The 19,692-nt window shown below is 47.1% G+C and overlaps 3 protein-coding genes across 3 annotated transcripts in view; 2 read left to right on the top strand and 1 right to left on the bottom strand.

Moving 5' to 3' along the window:
* The window catches only part of LOC144124710 (shootin-1-like), a 61,337-nt gene extending 46,715 nt beyond the window's left edge, over positions 1 to 14,622 (bottom strand). The window contains exons 1-4 of the mRNA XM_077657556.1: positions 13,299 to 14,622; positions 12,068 to 12,162; positions 3,313 to 3,373; positions 407 to 501 (exon numbers count right to left, since the gene is read on the bottom strand). Of these exons, the coding sequence (XP_077513682.1) occupies positions 407 to 501; positions 3,313 to 3,373; positions 12,068 to 12,162; positions 13,299 to 13,389 (342 nt within the window). The 5' untranslated portion in view covers positions 13,390 to 14,622. The remainder of the gene's footprint in view (positions 1 to 406; positions 502 to 3,312; positions 3,374 to 12,067; positions 12,163 to 13,298) is intronic.
* Positions 14,623 to 15,005: 383 nt separating this feature from the next.
* On the top strand, positions 15,006 to 15,872 carry LOC144124711 (uncharacterized). Its single transcript, XM_077657557.1, has one exon. The coding sequence runs from the start codon at positions 15,006 to 15,008 to the stop codon at positions 15,870 to 15,872; it is 867 nt and encodes a 288-aa protein (XP_077513683.1).
* A 582-nt stretch (positions 15,873 to 16,454) lies between these two features.
* The window catches only part of LOC144124712 (insulin-like growth factor-binding protein-related protein 1), a 34,392-nt gene continuing 31,154 nt past the window's right edge, over positions 16,455 to 19,692 (top strand). The window contains exon 1 of the mRNA XM_077657558.1: positions 16,455 to 19,348. Within this exon, the coding sequence (XP_077513684.1) occupies positions 18,916 to 19,348 (433 nt within the window). The 5' untranslated portion in view covers positions 16,455 to 18,915. The remainder of the gene's footprint in view (positions 19,349 to 19,692) is intronic.

Raw genomic sequence — 19,692 nt, 5'->3', positions numbered from 1 at the left:
TTGCCTTCGCATTACATGCCCTGCCCAAGCCCATTTCTTCCTCTTCATTTTGACTGGCATGTCATTAACCCGTGTTTGATTCCTAACCCATCCTGCCTTCTTTCTGTCTCTTAACGTTACACCTATCATTTTTCTTTCCATAGTTCATTAGCCTCCACATTTATGACCTGGAAGAAAGACAAAGCTGCACTGAAGCTCAGCCTGAAACAAAGGCTAGCTGAAACCGCAGTGTGCTGAAAGGCAGTCTGCAAATGTGACGCACAGTGGAATGATGGAAGTGGCACTGGGCTGTGCCTCGTCTATGACAGTGAATGCCCGATCAAAAAAATACTGATCGAAGGTCCCTGCTTTTCTTTTAAACACAAGCCATAAAACAGAAGTCAACTGAGGAGAGGACACCACCAACCTGAGTGGCTTTCTTGAGCACTTTGGACGTGGCCTTGGTCTCGGCATTGTACTGGTTCCGGAGCATCCCGTACTCTTCGCACACAGCTTCCGAGGCTGCGACAACGAACCCCACACCATCCACACTCACATAAGCTCACAACACTCCTGAAGAAGCTCAAACAAAACACCGTGTCCACGTTCACCCCTCACAAACCAAGCACACCAATGCTGCCTGCCCCTAATGTGTGCCATGACTGCCTTCCATGATCACAAAGGATGTGAATTGTTGGCTGTACGCATGCACGCTCACACACAAGGAACTGAACTGCATTCAGCTACCTAAACAGAGGCCTTATTACATTTCCAACGCCTGCATTGTCTCGCGTTCTGCCGATAACAGACACATGTGAGCACGGGACAGAAATCCATTTGTGTTTTTGAGTCATCACAATTTAATTTTTTATTTTTTGCCAGAGTTAACACATCCTGTTAGTGATAGCAACACAGGAAATACACTGGGAGCACTTATCACAGGCACAGTGGCCGCATCACCATAGCTTCGCATCCCGAACAACTGTCACTATTGATAACGAGGCAAGAAGTAGACGTGCGAGTCAGAACCCACGGGACATACCACAGTGGGAGGAGAGGAGAAAAGCCTTATTTGCTTATGAGGTGTACAACAAAAGATACCGGGGGGGGGGCAATTAACAGCCAGCCTTACAAATGTTTTGTTTAACTGTCAACAAGTTTACATGTTGAGATGTCATTATACTGCTCCATGTGTTATTAATGTTTAGCTGTCTAATGCTGACAAGAAAATAGGTCAAATTGATGGCTACTCTGCACATGTAAACGATTACTAGTTGACTCAATTCTCAAGACGTAATTAATTTGCTGTTCCTTTTTTCTCGCTTTAGGCTTATTTCACGTTCTTTCACTGGCTGTTTTTAAACGAGATCTTCCTACCAACCATCACCGCCACCGCGGTGGCTCAGTGGCTGTGGCGCTCGGCTGCTGACCCGAAAGATGCAGGTTCGGTCCCAGCCGCGGTGGTCGAATTTCAATGGAGGCAAAATTCTAGAGGCCCGTGTGCTGTGCGATGTCAGTGCACGTTAAAGAACCCCAGGTGGTCGAAATTTCCAGAGCCCTTCACTACGGCGTCCCTCATAGCCCGCGTTGCTTTGGGAAGTTAAACCCCTATAAACCATGTTCACCGTCACCAACCTATGCCTCCATTTCAAGTCTTCAGTTGATTATGTGGGCATGCTACGTCCCTCCTTCCATCGTAAGGCTGCAAAAAAAAACCAATATCTACCAAACATCTATCTGGCAATGTTCTATCGACTACTTTCCACTCAAGCCAATAAAATGCACAGGCAAAAGAGTACACCTCTCACATCAGAGAAGGCTCCAAGCAAAAGAATTACAAATAATATTGAAAGGTTCCTGACCTACAAAACAACCTAACTTGCACTAAAGTTTATGCACAACGCATGTCTTGTGATACATGGTTTGTGTGGACAAAATAATCAATTCTGTTCTAATATTTTTGCTGGGCCTTTATTGTTCACCTGCAAAAGTCTCAATGCCTCTGCTGGTCATAATTCCCAGCTTGCAGCTCAGGGTTCAATCCCACAATTCAAATGGAAGCAAACATATGGCACACACACCATGTTACATTTGCTAGCAGGTCACAGCTGGTGCAAATATCACATGCTCTGAGAATGGTCTCTTAATTTCACAGTTACTTTTCTTGCGCTGATGTAGAGTCAGGCTGCTTGGGTGCAGCTGAAGTGAGCATTTGAATAGTGTTAATTACCAATTCGATTCACTTATTTTCCTATCAGATTTCTTAACCCCTGTAGCAGAAGAGACTTCTAGCAGAGATCATCAATCAAGTCAAAATTTGTACAGTCCATTTCACACAGGCAAACCAGTGAATGGCAGTGATGGCATAGGCCAAGCATTTTACATTGCAAAATGAAGAAATATCACACAGTTTAACTACAGCTTCCCAAGTATTCCTAGTTTCCTGTAAGTTAAGATAAGATATGAGTTCATAATGCTTCCCATTATGAGTTTCATAAATGGCACCCCACTGTGCATACACTGGCTGAACACAACAGCCAGAGCCACATAGGTAAAAAATTAGAGATCACTACGGCTACCCGCACCGGAGGAATGCAAAAGTGTTGACGCCTCCTCGACACTGGTCGCCATTCAAATTTGGCGCCATGGTTGTTTTCTCATTCACTTGATTGATTGGCTATCAATTAACTCTGATTATACCCTCGTTTCATCCCGGCAACCATTTCGAGTTCTCAAGTTTTCCACCATGCTTCGTTCCCGCCCGCTCACCATGTACCCGTCCATTACCTTTTGCTTCTCATTATTTACCTAACTGCCTCTAACTTATCTTTTTTTTTTTTCTACCTCCTGGTTACGTACTGATCACTTATCACTGGCCACATGATTGCCCATTTCGAGTTTTCAAACATGGCGCCACGCTTCGGCTCCGTCCACACTTCTGGTTTTTCAAATTTGGCGCTATGCTGTAGCTCCGCCTACTTTAGGCGTTTTCAAATTTCGCAGCACATCTGCTCTGGCCCCACCCATTGTTTGGATATTTTTGGCTCTAATTATTAACTATCCACCCGATTTCGAAAATATTTTTTTGGGCAGCATCCTCACATCACCCTCTTTCGATTACAACCACTTATTTGACGCTACCTCTTCTGCGTTGCCCACAACTGCTGCCAGCACATTTCACAGACACGGCCCCGCCGACATAGCCTAGTAAAGCTTTCGCTTTAAAACAAATTGTTACCGAATCTTAAGTATGAAAACCATTGCAGATGCGGTTCTTGGACACCAGAGCAGTACGTGGTAAAAAGCAAACAGGCAAGCACAAAGGCGGCTCACCATTCTGCAGGGTGCTGAGCGCCTCTTGCTGCTCCTGCACCCTGAGCTGCAGGGAGGCATTCTGCAGAGGACACGAGGCAGACACAACACTTTTGGGTGAAGCCATGTTGCAATACATTCCGTTTCAATTAGTGCACCTTCATTGTTTTCCTTCATGTTTGAAAACCAAGTAATGAGCTTACACCCTTTCCCATCAAAAAGCCATGCCGTCAAAATGTAACAGAGCCCTCGGTTGCCAAGAAATGACCACAGGCCAGTTCCTTGTGCCAGCTGTGTTTTAGATGTCTAATCAGCATGCGGTAAACACAAAGGCAGTGTAACAGCTGCTGGCACCTGCGGCCGGCTTCTATTCTGCTGAAATTACAAATACCTATCAAGGATGAAGTAATGCGTTTAACCCAGCAAACCACAAATATTAAATGGATGCACAGTCTGACGTGATTTGAAGGTGATCACTTCACACTTACGCCACTCAGCTTAAAATGCTCTACATGCTTTATATTAGCAAGAAGGCCGCAGCAAATACATGAGCTTAGCTAGCCAAAGGATTCGTCTATCTTGCACCATCACATTTGTTGTGGACTAAGTGACAGTCACGACAGGAAAAATTTATCGGTTTGGTTTAGCTAGAACCAAAGCAATCACCTCCAAACCACGCTAGACTGTACCTGAAAGGACCAAATCTCGTGGACATATAAAGCCTCTCTACAGCATCTAAGACGGGTACCCTTCATGAGCTAAAAGCAGTGAGCACTTAATTAACATCATTTCCACTGCAAATGCAAAACTTCTCATGCAATGTCTCAATATCAGCTTTGACCCAACTGGAAGACGTTAAAAGCAAGGCGTCACTAAGCTGCCCATTACCACCAAAACAAAAAAGCAACCCGAGATGCTTCTTTCAGAGATTACCAGCATTCCCAGTGAAATTGCTTCATGATGTAAATCAGTTGCTTTATATAAACATAACGCTGCCTAGGCTTTGAGAGATCTCAGATAAAATCTGAACGTACTGGTGCCTGAGAAGCAGGCAACAGATGCTCTGCCTAGGCCCAAAACACAGAAAAAAAAGATTCCAACCAACTTATGTGTGATATGTGGATTCAGAAGTGAAGTTTAAAAAAAGAGATTCACAGAAGGATTACGATTGTGCAAAGTCAACATCTGAGCATTAGCTGTGGTCTAGAATCGAAGATTTTTTTTTACAAACAAGTTTGGTATTGACATTTTTTTTCTTATTTTAGGTAGCAGTCACGGCCTTATGATCACGCCATGCCACCTTGGTGTAAAGTTTCCCAGGCAAGCCATCACTGCCAGCACGCTTAGAAAAACAAACCCGTTTTGCTACTACTGGCACAGAAGCAACATATTTCATGTTGACAAGACTGCTGGCAGAATTACACCTGGCTTGCGAACGCTGGCACCATGAAACCGGGGAAAGCACTAAGAGGAGCTAAAAACATTATAAAAATGTGAAATGGAGCCATGAGTTCAGTTCATCATATGTGAAGATTAGAAGTCTCAATGAAAAATGGGATAAGTCAAAATTGTTGCTAAAGGGTACTACAGTTCCATTTGGTGCTATTATTCTGAAGTGAACATGTGCCCATAATAGGCGAATATGTTTTGGTCAGGTTTTTTTGGTATGTATTATGCCATGAGCCCTGTAAAGGGAGCCTTGTGATGGTATTTATAACAGATAGGTGGGAGCCAAACAGAATTACTGTCAGCTTCATTCATACATAGGCAGTCAGTGCTTCTCTTAGCAAAAGAAATGTGCAATAAAGATGTTACATAATGTGCATTTCATAGGCTGCCTTATATGAATGGCAATACGTTCCAAGATTAATTGCATCCCTTTATCCAAAAGAACATGAATGAAAAGCACTTTTTATTGCTACATTAGCAAATACAGAAAAGAATATCTAAGACTTACTTTACCAAATGCACATGTGAAAAAAGCCAACAGCCACCAAAACCGCAGAAAGCATATGGGAATATATTTTTTTAAATTTTTGGCGGTGATAAATGGGAAATAAGTAATCATCATAAGCTTGTAAGATGATTGATCAAAAAGTAGAAGAAAAAATTGACACTTAAAGGTATGAAGTAATAGCATTAATGGGTTAATGCTCACAGATGAGGAATTGTTCATTCTCTGCCTTACATTCATAAATAGCTGGGAGTTCTCATACCACTTCTGGAGCAGTGATGCAGTGATTAAGCGATGCGCCACTGCTCTCCGATGGCAGGTGCTGCCACTGGAGGGGCTTGCACGACCCTGGTTGCTCGCCAAGAGCAACCTCTCGTAACCAATCAATCACTAAATTAACTGCCACCTGCCACGGTGGTCAGTTTGCTCACAATCCAGTGGGCAGGTTGTGACGACGCCTCAAGGTCACGTGACTCAGGTGGCCCACATAGGTTGCTTCGCAGGGGATTTCTGGCTGCGAAGCTTCAAACGGCTGCCCGCACTGATGCCAGACCATTTTTTCCAACATGGGGGTACTAACACTCTTGCATTAAAACAACGACATGCTGCCAGTGGAATCTGAGCTCACGACCTCCGTATGGGTGCTCAAGCAAATGAGCTATGACAGCAGCTCTCCAACCTTCTACGTTCGATTTTAGTTGTGTTGCATGTAACCTTAAACTCTAGAGTATTCGCCAGTGCTACCCTTGTCTATAGCAGCAGATGTAGTATGTTCATATGATTATTATTTTTTTATTATTATCTTTATTTATTTCCAGAAGACAACTGGATGGTCTCTTGGGCTAAAAGCTACACAAAAGCTTGACGAGGCCCAAGAGACCATTACAAGGCAGCAGCGTAAAGAATAGAAACATAATAGATGAATAGTACATAGGTAGACAGTAATAGGGAAATAATAAAACAGTTACTGTGACAGGTAATAATGATGTCAATCACATAAAGCTACCAGTAATGAACTGAAACCAAAATAAAACAACTGAAAAGCACATACGCGGAAACAACAAACAAAAATTAATGGATCACAACTGCACAAAACAGGAATGTAATTGTTTTTTGTTCAAGCCCACTGTGTGTCTATATTTGTTTAGTATTGTAGGGACGTTATGGGTAAGTGACTGATATTTATAAAATGTACGAAAATGAGGAACTGCCCACGCATCAACATTTCTTGTTTGCACGCTAATATTTCGTCGCTCTAAGGATGCCAAGGACTTTAGAAGGTTAGTAACTTCAGGGGAGGAAAAGTAGATTGACTGTAATAGGCGAAATTCATACAACTTGTCTACACTTATGATATTGAATGATTTAAATGCACCCTTTGTAGTTTCCATGGGCTCAATATTTGCTATGTAACGGATGATTTTTTCTGTAAAACCAGGAGTTTATTTAAATTGGTTTTTGTGGTTGTGCACCAAACTAGACTGCAGTATCTTAAATGAGAGTTAAACAAAGCATGATATACTTGAAGTTTTATCTTGGGTGGAAGTACAGTACGACAGCGCGATATAACTCCTGTAATCGAGGAAAGTTTTTTACGAAGGTGATCAATGTGAGCATCCCAGGTTAGATGTGAGGAAAAATGTACACCTAATATTTTATGGTTGTCAACGATTTCAATTTCTTGGTGCTCATAGGTTATAGTGTGATTTATTTCAACTAATTTGTTTTTAGCGCGGAATATAATAGCTTTAGTTTTAGTGCAATTGATTTGAAGTCTGTTTAACTTGGACCATGTGGATAGCTTAGCTAAAAATTCATTACATTGCATGATTAAACCATCAGCATTTGGGCCATGTTTTGGGCCATGTTTGGGCATTATGTTTTTTCCTACTTCCTGATCAATTATCTTTCAGGCATATAATGCTTACTATAATTTCCCATTGATCGACTCCACAAATTTAAAAAAAACAATCACATATACTTCCTTGGTTCTGGTGGCTGCTAGCTTCCATATCATGTATTTAAAGAGACTATGCAACAAATAAAAAGTCACTTCTAAATGTTTTCAATGCTTAGAAATGATGCTAAGAAGCATTCACACCAAGTATGAGTCTTCGAAATTGAGCCAGCAATTTATTATGAACTTTTAAAAACCGTATTTTTTTAAATTTGCGGGCCGATTGGTGTGCTCGTAGTGACCGATTTTGGAACTAAAATCGTGGAAGAAAGACGTCACACTACCCATGACGTCGCCAGGCCACCACACGCTGTCATTCACTAAAGCCACGGCAGCCACGACGTCACGGGCACACTTCCGGTAGCCGTGAAAATCGTCTGCTCGTGCCGCCGCCTGACCCTCTCGGGCAAGCGCGGGCCAGGGCATTGCTTTCGCGCATATGGTTTCAATTTTCCTCTGCCGCCTCCTTCTGTCGGGAGTTCCGGAACCACTCGCAAGGCTCTTTGTGGGCACGCATAGGACTCGATGCCCATCGCGGCCGTAAAAGCGAGCAGTCGCACCTCGAGGTCCGGGTTTATTACCACAGATGACAAGCAAAGAAACCCAGCGCGTGCCGCAATCCAGGAAGGAGAAGAGACCGGAGAGATGCCGCCACGCCGCCGACGCTGCTGCTGGGGGGCTAGGAGCGATAGCCGGAAGTTGCAAAATAAACGTCAGCGGATGACATATTCATGGGCGGGGCCCAGTCCCAGAGCTGTTTTCTTTATTTTTTTCTGGTGCTCCTCGTGTATGAGTTGAGGGGGGAGAGGAGGAGCGTAATTTTTAATTGTCTATATCTTCGCTCTTGTTGATGCTAGCTCAAAAATTCTTGCACTGGGGTGACGAGTGATCGAATGCATATCTCTCGTCTGCTTTGCGTAATCTCAATTAATTTATTGCATAGTCCCTTTAATAACAAGCCTCTCATTTGGAACTCTTTTATCTGATGGTTTCCGAATTCATATTTTGCTACAATATCATTTACTTAGAAAACCAGGAGCATGTTTGTCGCATTATTAGGCAAAAAGTGGCACATTAATTGGGAATTACACTGAAACTAACAATGGAGGCACTTTTGGTGTGATAACTTCCTCAAATAAAATAGAATAGGGGTCAATTAATTCACATTATTAGCTGGTGCTCCTTTTTAATTTACAACATCACACCGGCTTATACAGAGCTGTTGAAATATTTCATAACATACAAAGAGTAAACTAAAACGGATAAACGTCAAAAGAAGAAGCCTTATCAACACCATCATAAAACAGAGTAGCACTACAGACGAGGACAAAAAAAATGAGAGAGGACGTGTACTCGTCCTTGTTATTTCTTTGTCCTCGTCTGTAGCACTACTCTTTTTTATGATGCAAGGAAAGTAACTAGCCCGAATTTCCACCCTGACTTATCAATGGGCTCATGAGTTAAGTGAGATTTGCTAAATAAAAAACAAGGAATGGCAGAAATGAAAAAAAGATCCAAAACAATGCTCCAAGGAAAAGTGCTATGCGTTGTGTAATCTAGTAACTGCAAAAAAGTGGCAGGTCATAAGCCTATCTGACTCCAGTACTTTGCCAAACAAACATGACATAAAAATAAAACGGCACATGGTGAATCAATTATTGGACAGCGAAAAAGTGCTTCTGTCGAAAAAGAATGTTTAGGATAAAAAAGCCTAGACACCCGTTAGATATACACCTGATATTTTTTACACACAACAAGAAATTTGTGCAGCACAGCAGTAAATAATCATCTTCAGTATTGAGTGAAATGAGCATGCAGACACCTTGTGTATCTGGCACTGTTGCCAGGGGATAATCTATAAAAGATCATCTGCCAGTTGAAGCATATTTAATTGTCTAAATGTGATGGCATTCATTTCAAAGTTTTGAACAGCAACTTTGGCGTGCTGAAAGACGTTAGCTTGACCTTTCTAAAATGATATGGACCATTGCAGCCATGACAGTTTGGATCTCCACTTCACCTCACAATTTATAAAGCAATACTATATGTTTTTTCAACACACCCTATTACACATCCTGCATGGCCACTCTTAAGATTGAAAGAAACAAAGCTTATATTTATTAATAAGGAGAAATGTGAATACCATAGCACCAAACAGCAATCAGCCGACATGGAAGAAAAGTGTGATGCATCAGATGTTCCCAAATCCATGAGTCATTTTATTTTGTAGAGCTGACACGGTATTATCGCCCACATGGTTACAAAATCCCAGTGAGTGAAGTTATCGCTTGAGAAAGACAGAACATCCTTCTAAACTATGGTTTTAAACATTGTGCTATGAAGACATTAAAATACTATGCATCAGCTATAGTCAACGAAATTACTCATGACTTATGTTTTCCAGGTAAGAGATGCACGATGATGGAAAAGAAAAATAGAATGGTGAGCAACTTTCTTGTCTTAAGTTAGTTTTGTGTGGTATTGTCTGTATATATCATTAGTACTACCATCAAAAATGAATGACAGCTAGATTTACTTACTGACCCCTGAAAAATTGGTTCAGCACAATATGATTTCTTATTTACTAACAATGTTTCACCAGCTGCCTGATCAGTCAATAAGCACAATGTGCTCAAAACATATCAACAATTTTGTCAGCATTAAAGAGATTACTGCGGCTACTTGCATTGGAAGAATGCAAAAGCGTTGACGCCTCCTCGACACTGGTCGCCTTTCAAATTTGGTGCCATGGTTGTTTTCTAATTCACTTGATTGATTGCTTATCGATTAATTCTGATTATACCCTCGTTTCATCCCCGCAACCATTTTGAGTTTTCAAATCTTCCGCCACTCTTCGTTCCCGCCCACTCACTATATACCCATCCAGTCTATTTACCCGTCCATTACCTTTTGCTTCTGATTAATTACCTAATTGCCTCTAATTTATCATTCTTTTTTTTTCTATCTTCTGGTTACGTATCGATCACTTATCGATGGTCACGTGATTGCCCATTTCGAGTTTTCAAACCTGGCGCCATGCTTTGGCTCCGTCCACACTTCCAGTTTTTCAAATTTGGCGCTACGCTGTAGCTCGGCCTACTTCCGGCGTTTTCAAATTTTGCGACACTTTTGCTCTGGCCCCGCCCACTTTTTGGACATTTTCGGCACTAATTAATTAACTATTCATACGATTTTGAAAATGTTTTTTCTGGCATCATCCTCACATCATCCTCTTTCGATTACAGCCACTCGTTTGATGCTACCTCTTCTGAGTTGCCCACAACTGCTGCCGAAACAATTTGCGGACACAATCCCCACCGACATAGTTTAGTAAAGCTTTTGCTTTAAAAACATAGATTTAATCTAACCCAACACCCTTACGCACAAGATTTATCCAACAACCTTACACACCAGATTCATTTTACACAGCTACACAGAACATTTATTTCCATAAATGCCAACCTAACTGCTAGATGAAGTACTAAATGAAGGCACAGCGCACGAAAGGCGGGACTGAGAAAGAGACAAACACAGCGCTGCTAGGTTGGCCATGAAAATTTTCCTTTAGATGAGTAGGAGACAGTATTTCTTGATTACTTTCACGGTCAACTTCAAAGATCTCTTGAAGACCTCCACTGAAAACTACCTAACAAGGTACCTTTTAATGACATTCTGAGAGAGGCAAACAATCTTAAGCATGCTTTTCTTTGAGCTGTCCATGACAAAATAGGAGAAGGGAGTCATAAAGAGGGCCCATTTCTATGCCACCATCAAACCTACAATATTCACCTTGATATGCGTGCCCAGCCGCTCGCCTAAATGTATGAAATGTGGCAGCAGCCCATAGCTGTCCAAAAATGAGATGTACTCAATGGAAAGCATTGCGTTAGTACCATTTGGAGTTTCCAAACGGTTTTCCACACAGACACCACTCATCTTTTGCAACATACGCAGCTGATTAGTAACACAGCATTTGATGAAACCAAGCTGTGTTCCTCCAAAGCGCAAGTACCTGTGTGCTCATGGAAACACAGCAGAAGCTTCCCTCTGACAGACCAAAAGAATTTCCAGTGCTAGCAGAAAATTCTGAACATGTAAGCACATAATATGGCCCGCTTCCTGTACAATATGCATGCTTCATGCACATATACATATATATAATGCACTGCCAAGCAGGGTACCTGTACATTACAATACAAATGATCCAAATGATCTCTGCGTGTTGAACCTAGCATCTCAGTTGTGTAAGCAGTGTATGGTTTGTTACTTTATTCCACACAGTGAGTGCTTGCAGTGCTCCGTTAGCTTGTATTCTGTGAAGTCCATTGATGTCTTACTAACAGAACGTCCTACGGACCTGTAAGGCATTTCAAGTAAGTAAAATGATTTGTGGCACACTGCCTGGAACCAAAACGTTCTCTTTGAGCATGTTTGATATGGACATCTTGCAACGAAAATGAAACACAGTGAAGAATAGATGATACAGGCACTGATGACCTTCCTTCCACCATCCTTCATTGCACTAAATCTGCAAGGTTAACCAAGCAGCCCAATATGCCGTAATGCCCAACGTATTAGCAAAGAGATGCCAGTCACTGTTTTGGCTCTGCCCTTGCTAATTACCGCGGCTCACCACATTGAAGTGCCACTGACCTTAAACATCAACTCATCAACACCCTCCGTCAACCACAGAAAGACCTCGAGCAAGTTATGCAAGCCCCCCAATTCTTTCACCCAACTAGGACAATGCAAGTTCAAACAGTTGAATTTCATACTGGCCACGTCTCATATGCTTCTTAATGGCATGCAAGGCAGTTAATGAACATGTCACGATCAACATGGACAGCAAAGGAAAAATGTAATACCTCATTGCGGTACTTCTTGGCAAGACTCTGTTGCTCTTGGTAATGCTGCTTAAGCTCATCATAGCAGGATCGCAGGTCTTCATAATCCTTCACGGCTGAAACAGCATTGCATATTCATGGACACTGCTGCTTCTACAGAGACATCCTCATGTGTCACTGCACAATAGCCTACGCACACCCTCCCCACCTGTCACATCAGTAAATGCAATTTGTTGGATTTCAGCTTCCACTCTGTGTTTCGTCTGGAGATGCGTGATTAGCACATATGCATAAGCAATCCTATGCAACAAAGAGAGAACGACAACAACACAAATGTGAAATTCCTTGTTCAAGCACGCCGTCTTTATGCTGTCCCAACACACACACACACACACACACACACACACACACACACACACACACACACACACACACACACACACACACACACACACGCACGCACGCACACACACGCACGCACGCACGCACGCACGCACACACGCACACACACACACACACACACACACACACACACACACACACACACACACACACACACACACACACACACACACACACACACACACAGACAGACAGAGTATTTATCCTATTGTTATTTGCTAAGAGTCCTCTTACTATGGCTGGACAATCTCCATACAGGGAACTGTTCTCCTTTTTAATTTTGTCACAAAAATGATTACTGATCTTTTTTTTTACTCTAATTGTATGCAGTAACTTTAATACAAAGTGACCATCACAGAAAGTTTATACTGAAATAACGCATACAGGGCATTGCGTACGACATGAAGACGTATGCACTACACATATGCACTACTGCGCGACGTGACTCAGGAGTGTGTAGTACCTGGTCCGAGCGCGTGCTTCGCTTCACATTTCCGCGCTGCTATCGCACGGGCTTGCAGCGCCTACTTAATTGGACAACCGTTCCGCTGAAGTGCTGCAACCGCCGGCGCGTGCAGCGCGCCAGTGCAAAAACAACACACACAGACACACCTCAAACCGTCAAACGCCTCACCGCTGCAGCAGCAACGATAACAGCGCACTCGCTTCCTGCGCTTCCTCTGGCTGCGGAGATATCAAGCCAGTTCGACGGCAAGGCGCACTACTCGTGTGCTGCATTTCTCTTGTGAAATATTATTGTACCTGCCCGCCAAGCACTTCAGCTATATGACACATTTGGTAAGCGATGGCTGAGAGCGCGATAAGCTCGGCCAACGCGCTGATCACTTGCCTTGCCTGGAGAGCTGAGTCAGTCGAAAGAACTTCGGCCTCTCCACTTCATACTGGGTGCAAGTGGCGCACTGCACCCCTTGTGCAGCCATCTCTCCTGCACCAGCTTCGAGGCTGTAGAAATACGCTACTCACGTCGCTTACGACGACCTCATCGAAGCGAAGCTCTCCAGCCACGAGATCACCTAGCTGCGCACCACACATGCAGTTCCCGGTCGACGGGCGCGCACAAGAGGAGAGTGTAACGATCCCGGAACAGGCCGAAATATGACCGGCCGGGCTAAGTAAAAACGTGACGAAACGAGGCGCAGCGTCCACGGCGAGAAGTAAAAAGAACGATAATAAAACCGCACACTCTTCCTTGCAGGCGTTGCGTACTCCGTCACCCCCCTCGAAGCGCACGGCAAAACGAAAGCGACGCAGCGGTAGCGGATGTGGAGCCCTTGGAGACGGCGAGATTAAACCGCAGTCGTACACTTGAACCCTGCGTTGGCCGCCACTTCCTTCCTAAGGCATGCCGCTGATTGGGAGGGGTGCCTGTAGGAGAAGGGCAGATGAGAAACCGGCTTCCCCACTGACGGGCTCAACTGGCTCGATTAGACAGATGCGAACTATGCAGGCATGCTCAGCACGTGTGTTTGCAATCGGAGCTAATAACTGTTTCCGCTTTCGCCATTTATAGTTTCGGTTTCGCTTTCTTTTGTACGCCCATGAAGTTTGGTGGCCGTCACTTGTCTTTCTTTCAAGGTAAGTGCACTTGTCAAATTGGCAATAAAATTGATCGTGTTACAGCGATATAGCAGAATTGAAATGACAGACTAATCTTCGGTGAGTAAGAAGTGACAATCAGCTACATATTTCAAAAGACGCTAGTCACGTACGTCCTGCACGGAGATTTTTGTCGCCATGGGAGTCAAGCATCTGTAAATAAGCAGCGGCAGGAGCAGTGTATATATGGTGCATGTGTAATTAAGGTACGTTTATAGATTAGCAGCAAAGTTCACACCACAATCTTCATTTTTTGCCGAGTGTCGCGCTGGGTATTGTAAACAACAATCCAGCTAGCGCAAGGTCGAGGCAATTGAAGCAGAACGATTCCGCTGATAAGACGCGTTTGGCGTAATGTGTAATCTGGCTGGAGTCTCTGTCGCCTTTCATCGGACCTAGTCTGCAAGAAATGTTTTGCTGTCGCTGTTGCAAAGGGCCTAACTCGCACAATGATAAGCGCGCGCACCTATTTCGTTGGGCGCAAATGTATTTATGACCGCAATACACCATCGTATATGTTGCTGTAACAGGGTATAAAACACTCGCTCGCTGCCCCTTGCATGTAGTCTGTCGCGACAGCTCTCGGATAACAGCTAGTAGAAAGCAAGTTCAAGAACTTCTACTCGCGGTAAGATATATGCACGCGTTCTCAGTCGCTTTGTGCATCGCTAATTTTCGTTAGAACCGTTATAATGGCATCTGATTAATTTACTTTGGCCAATTACGAAGCCTCTTCGTAATCACTGATTACCTTGACGAAAAGAAACAGAGAAATTGTACGCGAAGTAAACAGTGCAAGTAAACAACAAACTAAAATCCGAACGCCCGCGCGGAGCCAGTCTGCCTACACTGCGCTTCTCGCGCCCCTCCTTTCTCTACTCCAAGATGGCGGCCGCCTCGCAGGCGGTGCTCGGGGCCGGAGCTCGCGCTTCGATTTGCGATGAATGGTGACGCCCGGGCGGCCACGCCGGTCCGCGCCGCGGCCTCCTCGGCCAAGAGGCCCCTCGGCGACGACTACGGCAGCGACGAAGAGCGCCCGGAGCCGGCGAGCGGCTCGAGCAAGCGGCGCGCGGCGCAGCTCGAGGTGAGCCGCTTCTGGCACGAGCCAGCGGTCGGAGGCGCGGCGTCCTCGCCGCGGCTCAGCCGGCGCTTCTACGGCGTCGACTGCCAGGCGCTGGCCAAGCGCCTCCTGGGCAAGATCCTCGTGCGGCGGCTGGCAGATGGCACGGTGCTGAAGTGCCGCATCGTCGAGACAGAGTGCTACCTCGGCTGCGACGACCAGGCGTCGCACTCGTACAACGGCCGGCGCACCGAGCGCAACGAGCCCATGTTCATGGACCCCGGCACGGCTTACGTGTACGTGGCGTACGGCGTCTACCATTGCTTCAACATCTCGAGCGACGGCGATGGCGCGGCCGTGCTGCTGCGCAGCGCCGTCCCTTTGCAAGGCGTCGACCTGATGAGGCGCCTGCGCGGCGCCAAGCGCAAGGACGCTGGCCGCAAGCTCAAGTTGTTCGAGCTCTGCAACGGCCCCTCCAAGCTGTGCCTTGCCATGAACATCACCAAGGAGGCGCTGAACAAGGAGTTCCTGCCCGACAGCCAGGCGCTGTGGTTGGAGCGGGCCGACGGCGAAGGGGACGTGCCGCCCGAGGAGATCGTCGTCTCACGCCGCGTCGGCATCGAAGGCACGGGCCGCGAGTCGGCAGCCAAGCCGCTGCGCTTCTACCTGAGGGACTGCGACTGCGTCAGTGTCAGGGACAGGGTCGCCGAGGCCCGGAGCGCGGCGCTACAGCAAGGCGTGCCCTAGCCTGTAGGAAATTATTCGCCGTGGTGGACACGACTGTGCGAGCAGCGGTGATCTCCCCTCCCGCCCCACTTCGGTATAACGCGCGCGCGTCGACGTTTGTACCGAAGGCTCGTCGTCGGGAGTCAACCGCAGACAGACGACCGGATCGCCCTCGATCTTCACGCAAGGACCACCGCGGCTTTTAAACGCCTCTGCCCGACCCCCGGTTTTTCGATTCGATTTCTGAACTTTTTGTTCGAAAGGCGCACGCCAGGCCGCGCGTTTGCGAGTGCACACTCATAGCATCACGAGCGAACACCTCTACCTCCACCTCCAACCAAATCATTCGCGACTCCCCCCCTTCCTTTTTTTTATTTTCGGTGATTTAGGCCCCTGAGTTTGTTCCTCACCATCGCCCCCACCAGAGTCGACCTTGTTTTTATTTCGCGCGTTGTTGCCCATTTTAAAGTGTTGTGTTTGTTGAGACGGTTCAGATTGTGCGAGACTGTCGTCAGCCGAATATGCGGTGTCGCTCGCGCATATGTGCTCGTAATAATATAAATAAAAAGACTGCATTACCGCCTTCTTTCGGGGCTTGTTGCCATCCTGTGTACGTGGCCTGTTAGTGCGTGTGCTTTGCAGAAACGGGGCAGCGCCACGCCCCGTTGAGTGGTGGTGCCTCTGCGAACAGCCCCGATCTGCCCGATCGCGCTGAGCTTTCGTGTGGTCGGTACGTGACCGCCCTCGCCGAAGCTGCGCCGCCCACTTGTCGGTTAGTGTGTGTTCGCGGTGTTTGGAGACGTCAGCTGATCGCTGCTGCTTATCGGCGGCATTCTTCCGGTGTTTTTCGCTGAGCGCCGAAGCAGCCGTCGGCGACGCTCAGAGCAGACGCCCTCGGCGACCAACTGCGCAGCCAGCAGCAAAGAGAGAAAAACAAGCGACAGCCTTTTTTCGCTCTGCTCGAGGGATGGCGCCACCTGCACCGATCTTCGCATGGTGTAGCATTGCAAAATGCTGTCGATGCTGTCCTTTTCGCGCATCAGCTTTTTGTTTCATTGTAAGGACGACTCACCTGGTAATAATTGGCTATCAGTAAAGGCGCAGTAACTGCCTCGCTTTGAGTGGGCTACTTGAACCGCGCTGCGAAAGACGGCAGGAAGGACGGAGTGAAAGAATGTTTTCTTTCCATTTTGCTTTTTTTTTGTAGTGATTTTTTTATTAAAAGAATATTAAAAAGGAAGGAAACTATTTTTGCTAGCCCCGGCATCTGCCATCGATACTGAAGCACCTGAGCTGGGGTAGCGGAAATAAAGCATTGCTTCACTCCAATACTCGAATTCGGCCCGATGCGGCGGCCAAATTTCCAGGGAGGCGAAACGAAGTCAGCCGATTGCTGTGCGACTCGCTGAACATTAAACAACTTCGTGTGGTCACCCATCTCTCAATCGCCCCTGGAGAAGGGTCCCTAAACGTATTTCTCAGGCTTTGAAATCTGGAACCACTACTTGACGCCTCTTTCTCCTGACCCCCCTTTCATTTCCTCTTGATCCCTTCTCTCAAGGCGCGGTTGTCTCCGCGCGTAGTTTTCTGTGTCGTGGCTCGATTACGAGGGTCCTGGGTGCGCGCGTTTAACTTGCGATTTAAATGCTTGATTTGGAAATGGCAACTCGTGCCTATTTTGCGTATTGCATTACTTTTATTTTTTTTTTTCTCCAAAGGAGGAGACGAACGCGGTTTTCCCACGGAAACTATCTTGCTCAAAAAGGGGGTCAACCCGAAATCTGAACCGAACAAGAGGCCTGTTCAGGAAGTCCCGATCCCCGCTCCGATTCTCCCGACTGTAATCCTGAAGAAGGCATCACAGTATTGCTAAACTAATAAATAAATAAATAAAGTCACAGCTGAAAGACAGGTGCATATACATTTGTTCGTTCGAACTAGCCCCAGGCAGCGAGTTTCGTATTCCCTCGCTGGCGGCTGCGGCGCACCGCGCGACCTACGCCCCAGCACCCCAGCCCCGCTGCTGCCGGGTGGGCGCTGTGCCAGCTTCTTCGCTGCCCCAGCCGCTCCTGTTTCATCCGTTTTCATGTATTTTCATTTCCCGCGCTCCTAAGCCCGTTTTCTGCTTTCTCAGCGCCCCCGGCTGGGCGACCGCCGGCGCGTAAGCTAGGCTTTCCTTTCCAGCGGGGTTTCTTGTTACTCGTGCTGCTCCCTTCCTCGCAGGAGAGAGTCGGTGTTTTGCTTGGCACGGGTTGATTAGTTCCTCCCTCCGTCTCTCAACCACCGCTGCCTTTCGTTGCTAAGTGCGCTTTCTCTTCTGGGTTACTTGTTTCCAAAGCGCTGCTGCAACCTCCACCTCTCTCGCGCGCCTCCGCGTTGCATACGTGGGCTGAGAGTCGAAGATTCGTCGGCGGAAGCAGCATCCAATAGAGCGTCAAGGTACCGGGCACAGATGGTTGGAGATTCGACGGTGATGCGAAAGAAGGTAAAAAGAAAGCGAATTCAACAACGCAGCAAGTTTATAGCAACCACCAAAAACAACAAATTAACGCATCGATGGTGGCGCCATCTGTTGGCACGTAGCTCAACCACATTCTGGTTCCAGAAGCGCGCCCAGGAACAGTATGCTTAGTTTACTATGCCTACGCGAGCGGAAAATGAAGGTCAGAGAAGAAAGATCCTAACCTGTTCCTGACATTAGTACCAACCGTTGTCGAGGACCATGGCGGCCACGAAATGGAAAGTCGTGACAAACCAGAAATGCGGCGCATTCGGTTTCGCTGCTCGACTGTCGCGCCATCTGAGGGCGCGCGCGACAGGCAACGCATCTCTTTTCCTTCCTCCCTGCGTGCTCCTCTCCCCGGCAGCCCCGCCCGCTCAAGACAAAACGTCCCAAACGGCGAACAGAGGACCCGCCCGGAGCGCGCCCACGTCACAGCGTTGTCGCAGACTCCGCTCTCGTTTCTTCGAATCTACGGCCGGCTAGACCGTAGGCGAACACACTTGCAGCGGCCAGTCCGCAGTCGCCACTCGTAGCAGGCAGATCCCAGAGCGATCCACCGCCATGAGAGCCGTCCACTGCACCCCGTTGCTGCTGCTCGCGCTGTGCGGCCTGCTGGCGCCGGCGTCGTCGCGCAAGGAGTGCGGGCCTTGCGACCTGGACCGGTGCGAGCCTCCGAGCGGCCAGTGCCTGGCCGGCATCGTTCAAGACGCGTGCGGCTGCTGCATGGTGTGCGGTCAGCGCGAGGGCCGGCGCTGCTACCACCGGTCGGTGAAGGGCAGCCTCGTGGACGGGCCGTGCGGCGAGGACCTGGAGTGCCGGCTGCGCCGCGACCTGGCCCCCGGAGACCCCGCCGAAGCGCTGTGCGTGTGCTCGCGCCAGGAGCCCGTGTGCGGCACCGACGGCGTCACCTACGACAACGTGTGCCAGCTGACCGAGGCCCGGTACCGGCTGCGCAACGGGCTCGAGGCGGCCTCCAGGGGACCCTGCTACTCCGGTGCGTATGACGGGCACACGCGATCAAGACGTTGCAGTTCTCGCGGAAGAGGCCGTGTAGGCTGCGAACATTTCTCCAGGCAGCCGCTGTTCGTGGGCCCGTGGGAAGAAAGATCTATAAATTTGGTTTATTAGGGGTTTAAGGTCCCAAAGCGACTCTGGTACCTGCGTAAATAGTAGCCGCTAAGTCTGCATGTTTCGCCCTTCTTATTAAGCGACGTTGGGCTATAGGGAGTGGTACAATAAAAGGCTCCCAAGCTCTTCGTAATCCACACAAGCGAAGAATACGAGACGAGCACTCCGCCCCCGAGAGTGTCCCTGTGTGGTCTTGCATATGTTTTCGCT

Source organism: Amblyomma americanum, chromosome 3, assembly GCF_052857255.1.
Source record: "Amblyomma americanum isolate KBUSLIRL-KWMA chromosome 3, ASM5285725v1, whole genome shotgun sequence".
In the NCBI taxonomy this organism is placed as follows: domain Eukaryota; kingdom Metazoa; phylum Arthropoda; class Arachnida; order Ixodida; family Ixodidae; genus Amblyomma; species Amblyomma americanum.
The sequence above is the reverse complement of the archived record's forward strand: the minus strand, read 5'-3'. Positions and strand labels throughout refer to the sequence as shown.

Coding starts and splice junctions, on each gene's coding strand:
- LOC144124711 (XM_077657557.1), top strand. CDS start 15,006: ATGAATGGTGACGCCCGGGCGGCCACGCCGGTCCGCGCCGCGGCCTCC.